Source organism: Amblyomma maculatum, chromosome 7, assembly GCF_055883805.1.
Source record: "Amblyomma maculatum isolate TAMU_Amacu chromosome 7, ASM5588380v1, whole genome shotgun sequence".
In the NCBI taxonomy this organism is placed as follows: Eukaryota; Metazoa; Arthropoda; class Arachnida; order Ixodida; family Ixodidae; genus Amblyomma; species Amblyomma maculatum.
The window spans coordinates 97,791,747-97,811,768 of NC_139350.1; the positions used below are offsets into that span (position 1 = coordinate 97,791,747).

Below are 20,022 nucleotides of genomic sequence, written 5' to 3' on the forward strand. Positions count from 1 at the left end.
GCACAGCCTTCTTGTCGACAGGCGGTGGGATTTGTGCGATTGCAGCTGTTTTCTCTGGGTCTGGGCGAACACCATCCTTACTAACGATGTCACCTAAAAACCGCAGTTCTTTGTAGGCGAAGTGGCACTTCTCTGCTTTTAGCGTTAGTCCCGATGACTTGATGGCTTCCAGTACTGTCTGCAGTCATTTTAGGTGGTCTTCAAAGTTTGACGAGAAGACAACAATGTCGTCCAAATATACCAAACATATTTGCCACTTCAAGCCTGCCAGGGCTGTGTCCATTACTCGTTGAAACGTGGCTGGTGCGGAGCAGAGGTCAAATGGCGTCACCTTGAACTCATAAAGGCCGTCCGGTGTGATGAATGCGGTCTTCTCGCGATCTCTTTCGTCGACCTCAATTTGCCAATATCCGCTCTTCAGGTCCATCAATGAGAAGTACCTTGCATTGCAGAGCCGGTCGAGAGTGTCGTCGATGCGGGGAAGCGGGTAGACATCCTTCTTCGTTATGCTATTCAAGCGGCGGTAATGAATGCAGAAGCGAAGTGTGCTGTCTTTCTTCTTGACCAAAATGACTGGTGCCGCCCAGGGGCTGTTCGATGGCTGGATTACGTCATCACGCAGCATTTCCTCAACTTGATCGCGAATGGCCTGCCGTTCTCGCGACCATACACGATATGGGCACGGCGCAGAGTCGGGCGTGTTCGTCCGTTATGCGGTGCTTGGCCAGTGGTGTTTGTCGTACCTTCGATGATGACGAGAAGCACTCCACGTAGCTTTGAAGAAGACTGAGAATCTGGTCTTTCCTGCTGTGAGTCAATGCCGGGTTGATGTCAAATGTGGGCTGACGGAATGGGTCCGGTGCGTCTTCCATCGTTTGGTCGTGGAGGGCGAATACATCTTTGAGGTCCGCTAATTCGTCGAGAAAAGCAATCGTCGTGCCCTTGCTGAGATGCTGGTATTCTTCGGAGAAGTTTGTTACCAGCACCTGAGCTTGACCTCTCCGAAATTTCGCGATGCCTCTTGCGATGCCGACACTTCATTCTAAGAGCAATTGGATATTTCTTTCGACGATGCCTTTAGCGGTTTCGATGTTTGCGCTACCTACGCAGACTGCGATGCTTGATCGGGGCGGGATGGTCAATTCGTCATCGAGGACGTTTAGAGCGATGTGTTGCATCGATGTCGTCGTAGCAGGAATGGCTTTGTCTGCAGAGAGCTTGATGAGCTTGGATCGCAGGTTGATGATAGCCCTATGTTCATTTAGGAAGTCCATGCCTAAAATCACGTCGCGGGAGCACTGCTGCAAGACTACAAAGCTGGTGGGGTAAGTACGCCCATTTTCTGTTATTCTTGCAGTGCATCGTCCTGATGGAGTAATCAGGTTGCCACCTGCAGTGCGAATCGGCAGGCAATCCCAAGCGGTGGCAACTTTTCTGAGCTGAGAGGCTAACGGTCCACTAATGACTGAATAGTGAGCTCCCGTGTCTACTAGGGAAGTGACTTTGGGACTGTCGATATCAACTTCAAGGTCACTTGTTCGCGTCCTCGCATTGCACGTGGGCCTTAGTGTCCGATCTCGGCCCCGTCGTTTCTTCAGGTCATGGCCGGGGCATACCGTTACTTCGCTGGGCGGCGGTGTCTGCTTGCACTCTGGTCGTGTTGTCGTCGATGACGTCGGGTGGAGCGGCAATGAAATAGCTGTGTCGTCGTTAGTGGTTGTCGGCGGCTGAGGATGTTCGTCTTTTTGTCGTTGAGCAACCTCACCTCCAAAGGTTGGTCTGTTTAGTTTCCCTTGCGCGGGCTTGGGGACCTTCCGCGCACACTATCATCATAGTTACGTCCTGGCGATGCAAAGCGGGCCCTGTACGGCGATGGAGACCTGAATCAACGGCTTGGTGGCGCAATCTCACCGCTACGCAGATAGTTGTCGATTTCTTGCGGTCGTTCACCTGGGCGTGGTCGTGGAGCGTCGACTGCAAATCCGCGGAGACCGATTCGTCGGTATGGGCAGTACCGCAGAATGTGGCCGGCCTCACCGCAATGGAAGCATAATGGCCGGTTGTTCGCTGTCCTCCATGCGTCGCACTTCCTGGGGCTTGTTGGTTGTTGGTAGGCTTGGCGGGCGGGGGCCAAGGGGCGGTTTTCAGGAACAGGACGGTAGCAGCGAGGGCTTGGAAAGTCATCTCGTCGGGGCGGAGGTCGACGTAATGCAGCAGCGTAGTTCATCGCTGTTGGTGCTGGAACAGTTGCTGCCGTCGCTTGGGGAATGCCCAGCGCCTGCTGGACTTCTTCACGGACGACGTCCGCGAGCGTCGCCACTTGGGGTTGTTGCGATGATGGCAGCATTTGGCGGAGCTCCTCTCGCACGATCTCCCGGATAAGGTCCCGAAGGTTATCTCCGCTTGTAGATGCGCTGGGGTAGTGGCTTGAGTAGTCCGGTTGAAGTGGTCGCTCGTAGTAGCGCATCCGGGTGGCCAACGTCTTCTAGATAGTAGACGCCTCTGTTTCAAATTCCGCCACGGTTTTTGGCGGATTTCGGACAAGACTTGCAAAAAGTGATTCTTTAACGCCTCGCATTAAAAATTTGACTTTCTCACTTTCGGTCATGTTCGGGTCGGCGCGGCGAAAGAGGCGCTTCATCTCCTCAACGTATGCCAGGACAGGCTCATTAGGAAGTTGCAGTCTTGACTGAAGGAGGGCCTGGGCTCTTTCCTTTCGGACGATGCTTGAAAATTGAAAATCTCTCAATCTTTATAGCTGCCTCTTGATTTCGAACCAAACTCGGGCATGTCCTTGAAGAACAAAGTAGACTTGCCTGAGTTTCGCGGTGTCGTTCCAGCCATTGAATTCTGCAACACGGTCGAAAAGGTCCGTCCAGTCTTCTGCATCTTCGTCCGGTTGTCCATGGAAGCAGGGGGTCTCACGTGGTTGAACAAAACAACCGGTGTCATTGTCAGCGTCGATGCCTTCCGAGATCGAATCGGGTCAGGCAGCAGACCGTGTTCGGGTTGTAGGCCTTGGAGTTGGCAGCTGGCTCGGTGACCTGTAGGTTGGTCTTCCAGGGCGACAGGAATAAGGCTGAGGTCTTCGCTTGAAGGATCAAGGGCAGCACCTTCACCAGATGTCACGTGGTGGTGACCAGGGTCGATGACACAAATGAAGACAAAGGCTTGGTGGTACGGAAATTAACTCTTTATTGGGCTGACTTGCGCCCGCAAAAGAACTAAGCAACTCGGCGGTGGCGATAGCAGCAAACGTGTTGGTCGATCGTCGAACAAAGAATGCACGTCACACTCGTCAACGCTTAATTTAAAGGCTGCTCAGAACAATCTAGATGACGTCGCAAACAGCTACCAGCACGGGCTGGAACATTGTGGAAAGACACCCGAGTGGCCGGAACCTTCGAGACAGATCTCGATGCATCTTGCGCTATAACGAAACTGATAAAGGTGTGACTCGCGACATCGAGTATTAACAAGCAAAGATTACGGAACTGATACGCGGTCCAGAATCGGTGATAAGCCTGTATGCCGGCGGCTGTTAAAAAAACAACAAATACAGTTTTCAAGGTTTCGCGGCACTATAAAAGGTTTGTCTTGAGAAAGACTGGTCTTTTCATGGCCATGGATTAGGAAGGGAGGCGTTAATGAATGACTGCAAGCTGTTTGTGAAAAATTACTGGATGTGCTTTAAATCATAACCATGAAAATGTTGAGTTCTTAAAAGCAAATGTTCCACAGGTGTTTGTGGAACATTTGCTTCTAAAATATGAAAATTGCCCTGAAATATGAACAGACAAACTTTTGATTGCATTCCTGCATTACTGTATTGCACAAATGAAACCTGTGCGGTCCTCTTGCGTGAGCAGTCGATGCATTGGTCAGCACTCTTGAACATGTGTCAGCCCATTCTGCCGCCAGGACATATAAACTGCGCATTGTGTTGTGATAAGAGATGGGAAGGCCACCGATGACTCCCTCAGATTGTCGTTTTTTCAAGCTGTAGCACAGTAAACAAAAAACACAGTGAATGGAAAGGTGGAAAGTTGTGGAGTGGATGAGGCCTCTCTGCCCTCCGTGTTCGTACCATCCTTCGGCACATTTAACTGAGTGCCAGCCGCTCATTTACTTTTTTTCAAAATGCAGTTGGCAGGGCTGCAGTTAGGTAGCATGAATGCTGCCATGTAGATGACTTCATATATCATGAGGTCTTTTTATTTTTTAAATTCCAGAAAAAAAGTTAAGCCAACTGATAGAAAAAAATTGAATTACTTGTTTACCCCCTCTACAACTTAATGAAAATGACTGCCTCAAAGTGAATATTTAAAGAATATTGTATTAGCCCTATTTCTATATATATATATACAGTTGAACCCGGATATATTGAACTTGAAGGGGATCGCGAAATAGTTCGATATATCAATAATTTGATATACAGAAATCGGCTTGTGACGGCACTTATGATGCGAAAAAATGATACCGTATTTGTCGCGTAATCAACCAACTCACATAATGAACCCACCCTCCATTTTTGCGCCCGAGAATTTGGGAAAAAAAAAAGCGTTAAAGCCAGCTCGCTCACATGCATGCGATTGAGCGATCTCAGCGACAGAGCAAAAAATTTCCAACTTGTTGGAACTGCGTCCCTCTCGCCACTCAAGCCATTGTGGCAGCTGAAAACAAGGTTTCTGTGTTGCTGGGGCAGAAATTTCGATTGTTTTCACTTGCTGTCGATGGCGCGTGCCACTCCGTTTCGGTCGTCTCATCCACAGCTCAATTCTTGGCAGCGTGCCAAGATGCTGTGCAGTGATGACGTCATGGTGTGTTTATCTTTTGATAGCCCCTGCGGCCGTGCCTGTTGGCTTGATTGCACAAGCCTAGTTCGATTTATCACGTCGTTCTTGGGGCGGGCGTAGTCCACTGCCACAAAATCATTGGAAAGCGTTATAGCTTCAAATGCTGTTTGAAGCGAAAAATGCTAAAAGCCAGTGTCATGATCGCAACTGACCGCATGCTTTCGTTGATTCATACATGCAAGGATAAACACCTCCCACAAAAAAAAACTGCTGCTTCTTAACGTGTGCAGCCGCCATATCTTGGGCTATGCTGCGCGTATAGCAGGATAAGAATAAACGTCTCTCGCAAAAAAAACAGAGAAAGTAAGATCTGCCGCTTCTTAACGTCCGCAGGTGCCATAGCCATGTCAGCTGCCGCATGCAGAGGGTTCGCAACACACGCTGGAGAAAGCATCTGACGTTCTGCCTGAAAACGGTCTTAGCTGGCTTGGCGCATGCGTAGCGCGTGCTACTGCGAACGAAGGCTGGGAGAGAGGAAGGAGAGAAATAGCTCGGCAAAAGATTTGGCACACCCTTGCGCTTCGCTCCATCGCGCCTTTCCCCTCGTTTCCACTGGTTCTCTTGTTTCTTCACGCACATAGCTTGCAAACGTCACGTGCTGGTGTGCGGAAAACGATAACCACAGATGCGCGCGCCTTTGGGGAATGGGCGCTGCGCTGCCCTAGACCAGCCGTCGCCGAACTGTCTCCTCTCATTCCTTCCGCGCGTGGCTTGAAAACATCACGCGGCAAACGGCCGAGGGTGATGCGATTGTTTTTGGGGAAGGCACACTTTCCTGTCCGTGGTTCGGAGTTCAATATATCGAATGACTGGTGAAATGAAATTGAGTTCGATATGTGACGCGGCTTTCCTATACTTTTACATTAGAGTTTCAAGGGGCTATTCCGTGAGTTCAATATAACCAAAATTCGATATACCCGGGTTCAATATATCCAGGTTTGACTATATAAATAAGCAGCATATAAAATTATCTTAAAGAGCCTACACAATGACAAACAAGGCATCTCGTTTTGCCTGGCCACGATGCACCACATTTTTTAAATCCTTAGCTTATGTTACGTGATATTCCCTGCATGAGCATGTACCGCTGGGCTAGGCCTAATACCTTCTTTACATGGGCAGAGTTAACCACGGTCAGCATAACTGTGGTTACGCGAAATCATGATTAGCCCATTTACACGGCAAACCAAACCACAGTTGCACCCCTTACCGTGGTCATCGCAAACCGAGTTTCGCGACCTCGGTTTTGCGTTGTTAACTGAGGTTATGGTGGCATCTGTTGACGGAGGCTGCTCGTCGACACCCGAGTGCGCGAAGCGTACAAGCGTGTCTGCTTCAGCATTGTATTCGTTTGCCTGAATTGAATAGCCGGTGTCTACTGTGCCACTCGGCGTCTTCGGTTACGGCCTACAGCCAAGTGTCTGCATACTGAAGCACCATCCTGTGTCTGCAGTAGCATTTGTGCGGCTTGGTGCAGAGCGCGGAACATCAAAAAATGTGCGCTTTTAGCTTTATAGTGAAAGTGCGCAAGTTTGCAACGCTTGCAGTGCAGGATGCTGCGAGCAGGCTGAGGTACATTGCACCTACTGCGGCGGTGAAGCGAGCGAGCGCGGCGAACTACGGTGGGGTGCATAACCCCCTAGTCGTCGATAGGCCTAAATTATTTCTGTTCGAAGCCGCGCCGATCGGCGGTTTAGAACTGATCAACGTTGTCAAAATGGTGTACTCATGAAGTTTCCTTATTGTGAATCTTATTCTGCTGCCATAAAATAACGATATGACATACTTTGACAATGCATTAATCGCAGAGCTAGTATAAGCAGAACGGTGAGCCGCAATGCACCGGCGGCAGCTGTCTTGAGTAAAAACTTGATAGTTTCGCGGTTATCGGGCTTGCCACCAGTTTGCCGCTGGTCAGTGATTCTCAAGAGTGATTCAATCCTGATATTCGGCTCAGTATTTCAGATGGCAATAAATTTAGCACGCTCCATTTCTGACATCAGCGCTAGCGAGCTGCCGTGTCGTTCGCATGCGGTCTGCGGGAGGAGGGGCCAACGCGTCGGTGTTTACGGGGGTCAATGAGGTGCTGCCATCGTGCGGGCTTCACCGCGTTGTTGATGCCTTGTCGGATGGCACTCCGAAAACTACATTATAAATAAGATATTTGTAAATGCTGCTTCATTCCGCTGATCACCGCGTTGCTTCAGTCATACTTTATGGGCAATGGCGGCCGTAACTGAGAACGGCGGCGAGCTGTGTAAGCACAGCTAACCACGATGCAGTTAACCGTGGTTAAGTTTGGTAACCTGGGTTAAGCGTAACCGTGGTTAAGCTGGCGGTGTAAAGAGGGTATAAGGGTGCCTTCAGACTGTTTCTTGTAGTTCAGAGGGTAAGAAGGTTCTTTTGAAGTGGGTCTGCTTATAGATAACCAAATGATTCCTTGTAGACACTAAAAAACAGTGCCCACCACATGGAAGACCATTCAATGGTGCTGGGTCATGACTCTGGGAGGAAGCAGTGCACAGGGGCCAATATGATTTTTATGGGCTCGTGTGAGTGGCGTAATTAGCTAATAAGTTGCACTGTGGCTGTAGAAACCCTGCGACAAGCGAAGTTATGAATGGCTGATTTGAAGTAGCTAACAGTATTGGTAGCCAGGGTGGAGACGATGGCCATGGTTATGGCAGCTTCTGCAGCTTCCTCACACACCCGGTAGGCACAGATCCTGAGAAAATTGATGTAACCTCATAACTGACTGCAGCTTGTGTGAAAGTGTTGCTGTCCGGGTATTTGGCAACATCGACATAGGTTGCTTTGTACTGAAAGCTACGATTCCTGTTCAGTGTTTTGGTCTTGTCCTGCCTCGAGATAGTGGACAGGTCTTAGGGATAGGGAGAATTTCGAGGTGCATATTGGCAGAATTAGTCAGCTAAGATTGCTATTCTTTAGCTCTTCTAAAATGCCGTGGCCGGTAGCTAGGGATAGGGAGAATTTCGAGGTGCATATTGGCAGAATTAGTCAGCTAAGATCGCCATTCTTTAGCTCTTCTAAGATGCCGTGGCCAGTAGCTGTGAGTGAGGACTTATTGTATTGAGGTGTGAGGTGCATTTCTATGAGTTCAAATAGAGTGTTATGGACTACGAGTGCAAGAAACCTTTCTGTGGCTGATTCATGTACTTGGCTTGTGAGGCTTGCATTTGTTTTGTGACAAGATTGAGGTAGGCGACCATGTAAGTTGGTCAGTGGAGCACCAACGCCTGATCCAGGCTCTCAGCGTCAGCTTTGTTGAGCCATGAATATTGATTGGTTAGTTGTTTAATGAGATGCACTATTTTTGAGGCGGTGGCCTGCAGTTGCTTGTCTCCACTTGCCTGCTATTGACCGGGGTCAGGATGCTCAGTATCTTGCCTGTCAGTGGGCACCCATATTGAACACAAGTAATTGTCAGCTGTCAGCCACAACTGCAGCGAGGGGTTTGTGCTGCATATGTGTCTTTCTGTGTATACATTGCAGCACTTCCACGTAACACTTCTTTTTGCGAAAAGAGTTATGAAGCATAAGAAGAAACAGTTAGGCATAAAGCCATTCCTTAATACTGCTTCATTTGGGCCAGTATTATGTCCCATTTCCATTTTACATAAATGTGAGCAGCGTTATAAACCATTTGCTGGAATTTGAATACCCATTTTTTTATTGTTACCTTGTAGGCTTTGTGGCTTTATGAAAGCATGCTTTCCTCAGGGAAGTTCCCCGTTTGAAGTCTTTGAATTGGCAATGTTTGCTAGTTAAGCTATGAGTACTGTCTTCTTAGGAACTCTGTATCCTAATTATTTCCCAATAGGGCTTCTAAGCTCCTGTCGGAGCAGCAGGTAAATAGGCAGAATGTACTCGCACAGAAATGTAGGGACAGGTAACCTAATCCAAAGATGTTCATTTAAACTGCTGGCTGCAAGAGAGCAAACAAGGTTTCAAAGGCTAGTTAGTGAAATCTGCCAGCTTTTTAAACTTCACTTTCAGCGAAGAGGACGAATAAACTTTTAGTTTCCAACAAACATGGTGTGCAGCTCCTCTACCCCTAGGCTCTAACCCTGAGGGGTGTTTAGAGTGAGACTCCACCTTGGATGCTGGAGTGACGGATATTCCCCTGAGGCATATGTGTTGCAGCTCTGATTTGTTTCTTGCAGTCGACCCGTGGGGAAGGCATGAAGCGCTGTCCCTTCTCTCCTGACCACTTAGTGGAGCCATACATGCTTATGCAGCACATCTACACATGCCCCTTGAACAAAGCCGTCAATTACACCTCACCAGGTATGTCAGCCAACCGCTCATTTATATCAACTTTTCGTGTTTACACCTTTCATTGCACAGCTTGCTTCCTGTATATTAGATGTCCACTGCATCCAATAATTTGCCCTGAACGTAGAAGGCTTACTCAGCCTGGATTAAGTTACACCATAGAAAAATTGATGCGAAAACTTCTAGTAGCACTGAATGTTTTGCATAAGGATGCGTTCATGTGGAGCTTTGGATGCCGGAAGTACAGTCAATATTTCTTTCCTCATTAATGTATCAAAAATACTTTCTTTTTTCAACCTTGAGGTTCTGCTTTAAGACAAGTGAAATCTCATTACTACGAACACCAAATTAACGAATTTTTATAAAATCCCCAACAGATTTCCTGTTTTCAATGTAAAACAATTTCAGAATTACAAATTTAAAAATAATGTATATTTCAGAATAATGTACATATTTTATTTTCCTTCTGTAATCTAGGAATATCAGTATAACGAATTCATCTAAAATTAACACTGCCGCAATTTGTAACTGTCACATGAAAAAAAAAAAAACACCATGGCCCATGATCTGTAGCTATCATCATCAGCATATCTAGTGCCAGCTTCTAGCGCCCCCACAAATTTACGATTTATTACTTAGTAGCGAGCAGGACTAGCCACCTGCCTTTTTTTCCTGTGTTGTGTGCCGTTCGCTGGTAGGCTATTCGTGCCATTCTCGAGCGTGGGACATTTTTTTTTTTTTTGTCATGGATTATCTTATTGCCCTTTCAAAAATGCGGTTTTGTGCCTAAAATTAGAGGTACAGTCGACATTAGAAATGAATCAGAGAGCCGTCGGCCGATTGGCACTAGGGGCCCACGGCAAAACCACAAATGAGGCAGTACAGGGAGATATGGGCTGGGCATCTTTTGCAAAATCTGACAGCGATTGCAGCCAGTTAAGTGCCGAGAAAATATGAATGCAGCTTTCACTGAAAGAAATCGACGCAGGAAAAAAGGCGAATCGGCCTCTGCAGAGAGCTAGCATTGCCCCATTCATAGCACTGCTGGGATCATTTTGAAAGACCGAGACAAGATTTTCAAGCATCATGAAGCATTGAAGAGGAGGTCAGTCGAAGTCTGATGTTCTTTTGCATATGGATAAAGTCCGTACTTTCATCGCTCGGTGCAATCACGCATCTGATGAGGTGTAGCGCCAAGTGGAAGGTATATGTTCTGTAGTGGTGTAATGTAGTGCGAGGTCGTGTTTGCTGCACACGACAGAAGAAAATAATTGATTTCTTCAATTAAATCGGCTCTGGAGTTAGTGCAAATTTTTCATTTGATGTTTTGCCTGTCCACACACGTGCCTACTGCCAAGGTACGTCATTTACCTAGGTTTGACCACTGGCTCATAATCGCAGATTTTTCATTACAATATTACGAAATAATGAATGATTTCATGTGATCCCGCGGGATTCGTTATATCAAGGTTTGACTGTAGCTGGCATCACGCAGTTTTTCAATTTTCTACTGCACTTTTCTGTGTTGTAGCCTTCACCTTACTATTGGTATTTCATTGGTGGCACCATTGCTTTCATGTGTCCAGTGAAAGCTCATTAATTTGAACCTTGATAATTTGAATTTTCGGATAATTCGAACTACACTACTTGGTCTGGCCAAGCTCCATAGAGATATGTGTATAAAAAGCCCGTTAATGCGAACGCGAGTCGGTTCCACTATGGATAATTTGAGCTACGCGCCTCCGCGCCTGGGCAGCTGGCGCACGTCACGTGACGAAAAACAAAAGTAAAGAAACACCTCCGCTATTGGAAGGCATAATTAGAGGCTGCACTTGCCCAAAACGGGGACAGAAGATGGAACCTGATAAAACCATAGAATAGTGGGTAGAACTTAAATGGCGCCATGACCGGCGCGGCGGCCGGCGGCATTGGAGGGAGGGGACGGCGGCCACGGCAAGGTCAATGCATGGCCGCGGTGGCAGCTGCCTGCTCTCTTTTTTGCGCAACCTCCGTAGCTCGCAACTAAATACTTGTTAATTCCAACACTGTTAATTTGGAAATACTGAAAAGTACTGTCGGCACAGTCTCGGCCAATGCCCATGAAAGGCTATGATCTCAGACTGGCATTATGAGTTAAACTTTTCTTTTTTTTTCTGACAACCATCTTTCCAACCATTAGTCATCAACGGAAGCACGCAAGTCAGCCCCGATCACGACGCCGGCTTTTAGCATCGTTCGCTTCAAAAGTCACTTGCTGCTATCGCACGTTTCATTGATTGGAGTTGCAGTAGCCCCAGTCGCTCATAGCATGATAAAACGAACATACTGAAAAGGAGGCTTGCACAACCGAAGAAGTGCTAGCACTTTGCCAAATTCGCTTCCCCTCCCCCCTCAAGCTAAAGTTTAAAGGTAAACATGCTGCTATCGCTGCGCAGCATCTTGGCACACTGTGAAGAAATGTGTTGTGGACCATGACACCGCTAAACGGAGAGACGCGCTAACGGCTAACAACTGACGCCTTTTTTTTTCAGATTCGTAGGCACAGATCGTGGCTGGGTAGGTTCATTATGCGAGTCAGTTCGTTACGTGAATAAATATGGTACATTTACCATAATACAGATGGTTCTTGTCAGTTTTTTGAGGCCATGCGATCGGATAATTTGTATTTTTTTCTGCTCTCGTGAAGTTCAAATTAACGAGCTTTTACTGTATTTGTGATCGGAAATATTTATGGTGGCTTCCAGTTACTGCAGCTGAGTTTTCTTCTCAGCGTTCATAGCATCCATTCTTTCAGAATATCTAACGTACAGCTCAGAAATAAATGTAGAGGAATGGTATTTTTTATGTGCTTGAGGCCAGCCAGCTGCAAATGAACTTGTTGCTACAACGTTAGTTTTGCTTAGTTTCTGGTGCTTGTAGCTTGGAAATGAAGGAATTAGAAACTGATGACATTCACTGCAGTATTCTTTTATTAGCATTCGTGAAACAACAGCATAGTAACTGTCATTTTCGATGACTCAAAGCAGTTTTGTATAAAGCATTGGGGTATCCATCAGATAAGACAGCCAGCACAAAGCATCCTAGTCCTGTAAATGGGCTTTTTGGAAACTGCAATGAAAACATAGAAGGGATAAGCACTATTGAAAAGTTGAAGTAAACAGATATTTCTATTTGCGAAGATTCCTCGAGCATTGTTAGAAAAAAAAGGCAGAACATTTCGTTTGGTTGGCTGGTTTGTTTTGGGGGATGTAATGTCACAAAACGACTCAGGCTATGAGACAGGTTGTAGTGAAGGATTGTGGAAATTTCGACTTCCTGGGGTGCTTTAACAAGCACTAATATTGTACAGCGCATGGGCTCTTTTGGTTTTTTCTCCATCAAAAAGCAGCTGCTGCAGCTGGGATTCGATCCCACATCCTTGGGCACAGCAGCCATGTGCCCTAACCAATGCACCACCACAGTGGGGCAGCAGAACATTTGAAAGAGTGCTTTAGGTGTCCAAGTGTATGGAAAAAAGGTGGCTTTCGTTTTCTTCTGTGTGAAGACAGATGGTGGCGTCCATGCATGGAGTGATAATAAAAATGAACATTACTATGACCCTGTCGGCAGCTACCAAATCAAGAGTGTGCAGCTATGCCTGCCCAGGGCTGACCGACAAGCAGAGATAGGTTTCAAATTTAAAACATAAATACATACAGCCTTGTTAATAGGCTGACAAGCAGAAGCATGTGTTAATTGAATGCCAACCTTATATATTATAGTCTTCACACGAGCTGCACCCTTCTGTTTTTTGATTAACGCGATTTGTGCTCCAGTGTACGGTGTTATTTGACATGACCGTAGCAGTTGACATTGGGGAGTAGTTATTTGCATTAAACGCAAAATACAGCACAGTCATTTTAGGTGCTCCCTGTCTACCACAAAAAACATACTGCACCAACTTCGAGCAGACAGTGAAAGCATGCAGTAGCCACCGCAGATTTTCAATTGAAGTTATTTTTCTGGTATGTGGCAGAGGAAATGTCTCAATTCATACAGTGAAACCTTGTTATGACGAACAGCTAAAAATTCGGAAAATAGTTCGCTATATCCAAAATTTGTAGCATAAAATTTCATAGAACATACATGCAAGAGCAGCAAAATTCAATCAGAGAAGGCACAGCAACTCGGAGGGTGTTTACTTGGGTCATGTCCATTTATTTGCGTCCAAAAAACTGCATTATCACGGCCTGCTTTTTTGTGCTGATCGCGTTGTGTCACGCCCTGTTGTACAGTTTGCAAACACTCAACAAGGGCAAACCCATTGCCCTCAATAGCACTACAGTGGCGGCGCAGTAAATCCAATACAGCAAGTACTCCTTGTGAAGTCAGAATGTTCTCATCGTCAGGGTCAGCCTGAGCTTCGTCTGCAGGGTGTTCAGAATCTTCTGCAGTGATTTCAGCATCCGTCAGTACAGCCGTGGTCACTGCGATGTCGTCGCCGCCTACAAAGTCTTCTACAGTCATTGTTGCGGGCATGTCACCAGCAAGGCGCGAAAAATCATTCCAGGCCTCATCGAGCTTGCAGAAATCTGCTTCTGTTTCGTTGGGATCGTCCCCATCGTCACTTGATGCACGGGCCTCTGCTGGAACAAAACCTGTGTGCCGAAAACAGTTGGCAATTGTTTCGCCTTTCACGTGATTCCATGCCGCTTTAATGCTCCCAGCAGGTCGACCTTCTAGTCTGGCTTCATACAAAGCTTCACGAGAAGAGTGTCAGTCTCCTCTTGTAAACTGCCTTGAAGGCCCTGGTTTTATCTCGAGCTTGGTCTTTAATGTCGGTGCTGTTCTTTTTTCATGTTCACCGCCATCACAGCACTATGCACACCCGCGCACCATACTCGACACGACCACCAACGCAGCCTCCTCCGAACGCATGCTACGGCGGCTGCGCCGCGCCGCCGCTGCTGAAGTGGCGCTCTGAGCGTCTGCGAGATAGTCCTGAACTTTTGCTACGCTCCACAACACACTTGTGGTGCAACGAAGCCTACCTCCTGCTAATAAAATGAGGTAGTCCTTGGCGTTGCGAAGTTCGTTATATCCGTTTTATGCCGAACAACATTCGCTATGGGAAGTTCAAAATAAGTGTGTTTGGCAAAAATATTTTGGAAGAGTTCAATATATTCAATAATTCGTTATATGCGTGTTCGTTATATCGAGGTTTGACTGTATACTGCTTGGCTGTCTATTTCGTCAGCTGGTAGAACTTCTGCACTCCTCAAACAGACAAGGCGCCAATCATATTTTGGCAGCTTAAATCGCTAGACACACGAATGTATTAGATTTATGGATCCAAAGATGTAAGTTGAATATCTGCATTGTGTTTCGCAATAAATATGACCTTCCACCTGTCCTGTTGCCCCTGGATGGTTCTTTTGAAAAATAAGGATGGCTTAACACTTCTTTCAACAGCAAGGCCTGAATGGATTCAGATTATGCTCTGCATTTCCATACGCGCAAACCTTGATGCTCACTATGGCATCCCTCATAGACTGTCAATTTGGGATGTTAAACCCTGTAAACTACACTAATCTGAAACTAGACTCTTGCCCTGCAACATATGCAATGCTACTGAGAATGGCTAGGTCCACCTTGACTGATGGCTGTTAAAATAAGTCCATGTGCATCATCTGGACCATGTGCAGAGTCATTTGCTTTGGTTGAAAGAGCATGCGACGCCTCACACTGCATGTTTACTCTGCGCAGCCTCTGATACAGATGTGCCTGTGATGAAACGTATCGTGGCATTTGATGGCAGCAAAAAGACGGAGGTCAATGAGAACTGGGATAATAATGGTACGTGCATTTTTCTAATTCATGATGAATTGATCAAAAAGAAAAAGGTAAATATATATATATCTTGGCATACTTTGGCAGGCCAGGCTATATATTTACCTTTTTCGTTTTGTTCTGCCCAGTAGAAGCAGTGCTTTGCAAGTAGTTGGCACCTAATAGGCATTATTTTTGACAGGTATTTTGCACTTGGTAGGCTCAAGGTAAATGCAGTGCTTGAACGCAAGGCGTGTGTATGCATGGATCATGTATGTCTAGTTCTGTGTTGAATATTGCCTGCATACTTATTATTTATACTATTATCCTCCTATTGTTTTACTGTTGTCTCGATTTTTCAATGAATCTACAGATTTGTGTTAACTGCTGTGAAGTCTTAACTACCTTATTCCTTTTGGGAATTATATTGCCTTTATTTTCTTAGTGCATACATCTGATTTTTGCCCTATGTCATTTCCTCTTAGACGATTGTAGGATTGAGTGAATTTTAATAATTTGGCATTTCTTAATCAGATTTTTCATTGCCTAAGTGAGCGTAATGGTGTCCTAACTAGCTAACCTAACTGGCTTTTGCAGCACACCCTGTAGTGATAACTGAGGTTCAAATTCGCTGCTTTAAATTATGGTAAAGCATCGTACCTTTTCTGCTACAAAAATCTGAATTCCTGTACTTACCCTACGCCTCTTTCCGCTAACTTGTTGATGGTCATCTTCTCTACTAGCTTTCTCCGTCCTCTATGTGTATAGGCTCATATGAATCATTACCATCTTATGCCGGTATGTCTCACCTAGCCAGTCACCTCCACATTGAAACTGGCACCAGGATTGGTCTGCATTATATTGTGTTTCATTATTCTGTCTCGAATTTTGGGCTTATCCAAGTCCACTTCTGATTCCCGTGTTTCGAAGAAGGTATTTATGACATGTAAATTGTCAATGCGGCAGCGTTAGAATGATGTCATGAATGAAAATACGGTGTAGACTGTTGCCACAGAGAGCAGAGGAGGAAAAGCAAGATGAGAAGAAAATTAGAAGAGTTCAACGCTGCTGAACCAAATATTGAGCAAAAGCATTAGCTGTGGGTGACCGAGCGTTCTTCTCTTTTTCTTCTTCCCCAGCCCACATATAAAGCCCTGCTTTAACCAAGCCATATGAACATGCCTTAGTGGCCTATAGGGTAACATGAATGCCAGGGTCCTAGCCGGCTGATTCTGACATAACCGTCCCATGTGAAACGAGACCCAAGTTGGCAGCTACTGCCAACTGAGCCGCGGCTCCGACCGCGCCACGCCGGCCGCTTTAGTTGGGAACCTGTCTCTCGCTTTTGTGTCACGTGGGGTGTGACGTCACAGCGTCACGTGGGTAAGACGTAGCTACTGCCGCGCTACGCCGACTGTTTGAGTTGGTAGTCCAGCTCATCCTAGTGTCACATGAGGTGTGACATCACAGCGTCACATGGGTAAGACATACGTGGCTACTGCCGCGCTACGCTGAAGGCTCGGAAACTAGAGTAGTATTGCTTTCGCAATATAAGGTCTTTGACATATAGAGTCAGCGAGGAGTGTACAGCTGCACCACAGCAAAGTGGAAATAGTTTTAACAGAAAATGTAGACAGGCAAGATGGTGCATAGCTTTTCGAAGCAGTAATAGCTTGATAAGACACACAGAAAAGTGGGAAGGCACAGACACATCCTAGCTTTTGTTCATTTTGTTTACATTCAGGCCAGCAAATATATTGAAAAACGATGACTTCCACATTAACAATAGCATTGTCAAAGACACTGGCAATCAACAAAAATCACTCCAGATGCTTCATTTCTTCCTTTAAAAGCTTACCAAAGGCAAGGATGACACATTTCTACCTACTCTTTCTAATATAAAATCTCAAGCATTTCTGATCAATCGGATTTGTGTTGATTGCATAAAATTATTTCGGTCTGTGAATTCTAACTGCCTGCCCATGCCACAGTCAGCCATTGCATTATCTCCAGCTTGCTTCCTCCCTACCTTTGCACTGATGTTGCTCATTGTTACTTTGAACTGGGCTTTACAGTATTTTTCCCACTGTAAATGTCGCACCACCTTGGTAAATTTGGACTATTCAGTCATGACTGGGTGCAGAAGCGTCTTGTATCAACTTCAACCTGTAGAGGGTCATTTGATTGGGGTCGCAGTCTTCAAATTGCTACTGCATCCGACAGAGCCATACATTAAAGTGGCAAGTCATATGAAGCACCATCTCTGGGTCTCTCTATGCTTGGATCACTTTGGTTTTTTATGAATCCATGGCATTTTGAAGACAGCATGTTCAAACTGAGGGTGGACAGTGCTGCACCTCTATATAAGCTTGATCACAGTAACTGCCACCGTCTCGCTATTGTTGCAGAACTGTTCTATTTTGCACTTACTATTTCACACTACATTACTTGTCTGTGCGCTAAACCATGATGGCATATATGTACGTACAGGTCAGCTCTTCGGAAGTGTATATGCTTCATCTGTCATCTTGCCCTCACTAACACCTGTGACATCCTTTTTAATGTCTGCTGGTTCCTAAAAAGTAGTGTTATGCTAGCCTCGCTTGATAACGTTGCTTTAAGAGTTGCCAGGTTCAGTTTTTAATGGCGGCTTGTCCAAAGCTGAAGATTAGCAGCATTCGTTACATGACCCTTCTGAATACCACCTTGGTCTGTTGCTCAGCAGTCTTTTTAGACTGAGAGCTGGCATTTAAAAGTGCATTCATATAGGCAGTTTCAGCCAAGTTCTGCAACCACGGACTAAATCCTGTTCCCTCTGTTTAGCCTGAATAAGCCCAGCAAGGTTAACAGTTGCTTTGACATTCAAATTTCATTTTGATCGAGTGGATAACTCAGGTGGGATTGAGGTTTGAACTGTGGTCAGCTTGCATGCCAGGCGCATGTACTATGCCATCGTTGCTTTCATCAGCATGATTACAAATACACATTTCCCATTGCTTTCCTATGCTGTGATTGCACCTGGCTTCTTTCATGTCCATGTCATGCGGAGCCCTATTTATTTTTTCATTCTTGTCTCATGGCATAAGAAGAAATTTAGACTAGAGTAACCATTGATCTGGCATGGGCTCTATCCAGGGAGTAATTACAGCACCATGATGTTTGTGTTGTGCTCTTATCTTATGTGTATCCTACTTGTGCTTTTCTAGTTTTACGGCCAGTGACATCTCAAGGCCTCTGTATGTCCTGCTTTTTAACTTCGGTTGTCCCTTACAAAGAGCTGTTTTAGATGTCGTGTGTCCTGTCTTTGCACGCAGGCACCAGAAGGCCAAGCAAGCAGGTTCCCAGCACTTCTGGTGGGAATTCTACCACTCAGGCAAGCCAGCCACAAGATTCGCTGGAGAATGTTCTGTAAGAGCCCCTTGCTTTTTGTTTCATAAAAAACCAGAACAGGTCTTTCTTTCAGTGATGGCAAGGCTGTCTGAAAATGGCGAGAATTGGGCCTAGTTGGTTATTCATTGTGGTTCACCGGGCTAACACCCAGAACGACAATAAACAGAGCGCACTCTGTTTTGTTGTGGTTATTGTCGTTCTAGGTGTCAGCGCGATGAACCACTAAGGTTGTCCTGTATGAGTCAGCCTAGTGTACTAGAATTGTGGTGTAGGTGCATTGGCAAGGGTAGAGCTTTATCGCTAGTGACATTCGATTCATGGCTGCGTGCAGAGTTATTCTAAAGTAGTATTTGTTCACACATAGCATACTTGCCCTAATAGGCAACAAACTGAAGTGTGTTTTCTGCGGCTGAAGCTCGAAATGCAGGCACAAAGCAGTCACTCTGCACTGCTCTGCGGAAAACTCTGTCAGAGTAGATACAGTCGAAACCCGCAGTAACGAAATCGCCGGGGACAGCAAAAGCATTCGCTTTCACGAGAATTTCGTTGCTGTGAACGCGTGCGGTTGATCTTGGAGGTCTTGCTCTGAACGTGTTCAGGCGTGGCCTCTGCGAGCACTGCCCTGCGAAACCGATTACAGAGGGCACGCGATGTGCCGGTATGGTGGCTAGCGCCGGCTCAAGGTTGCTAAAGTCACGCCGGCTGCAAGGTTGCTAGGCGCCAATATTGTCGCTGCAGCCACGCAAGTGCGCTGTGGCAGTGTACTCAATTTGAGCACTTTTTTGACGCTGTTATTCATAATATAGGAGACAATATACGGACAGCATTGCAGCAAATTTCGTTATCGTGGGATCGTGGTATGAAAATGATTTGTTACTGAGAGATGCAAAATACATTGGGGGGCCTTTATGGGCATTTGCCAGGGATCCGGAAATATTTCGTAGCGGTGAGAATTTCGTATTCCCGAGATTTCGTTATCGCGGGTTTCGACTTTTATTATCACTTGGGTAATGCCACCTTTGTCTAAAGCATATATGCTGTTCGCTGATAGAGGCAGCCCATATTACGGCACACTAGAAGGCAGGCATCAGAGGTCAGCCTCTGTATGTGTGAAACTCCGATGTCTTCCGCCCAGCACTTCCTTGATGCCTTCATTTTTCTGTTTAGTGTAGCTTTAGTTCAGTCTACAGGCTGAATTTTAAATTGGGGCACATGCCTTCTTACACATTGAAAACAGCACACACTGCGCAGCAGTCTTTAGGTCAATGTCTGTTAGCTGTGGACTTCAGACATTTGGTGTAAATTGATAGCCAAGTGTTACTGCTGAATATTCATGTCAAATGTGGGATTCTGCAGGAGGGTACATGACCGGAACCAACACTCACTGCCTTGCTAGACGTGTGTGTTCGTAGAACAATCGTTTCAACCTGGTGGAGGTGAAGAAGTTGTATACCTGGTGTACAACCAAGATGACAAAGCAATATGCCATGAAACTTTGGCATTGGTATGTGCTACTTTCCCAGAAAGGCTATATATCTTTCCACTATCCCGATCATATCGGACGGGGAGATAGCTTTGCTACTTTCTATAAACCCAAAAAATGTCAGTAGGAAAAATTTTATGTTCGCACAATAAATCCGACTCATTATATTTATCACATGAGACCGCTTCA

The 20,022-nt window shown here is 45.9% G+C and overlaps 1 protein-coding gene across 1 annotated transcript in view; it reads left to right on the plus strand.

Moving 5' to 3' along the window:
* The window catches only part of LOC146184020 (uncharacterized), a 135,163-nt gene that overhangs the window by 17,072 nt on the left and 98,069 nt on the right, over positions 1-20,022 (plus strand). Inside the window, exons 3-5 of the mRNA XM_084608786.1 lie at positions 9,041-9,164; positions 14,898-14,987; positions 18,275-18,368. Of these exons, the coding sequence (XP_084464912.1) occupies positions 9,041-9,164; positions 14,898-14,987; positions 18,275-18,368 (308 nt within the window). The remainder of the gene's footprint in view (positions 1-9,040; positions 9,165-14,897; positions 14,988-18,274; positions 18,369-20,022) is intronic.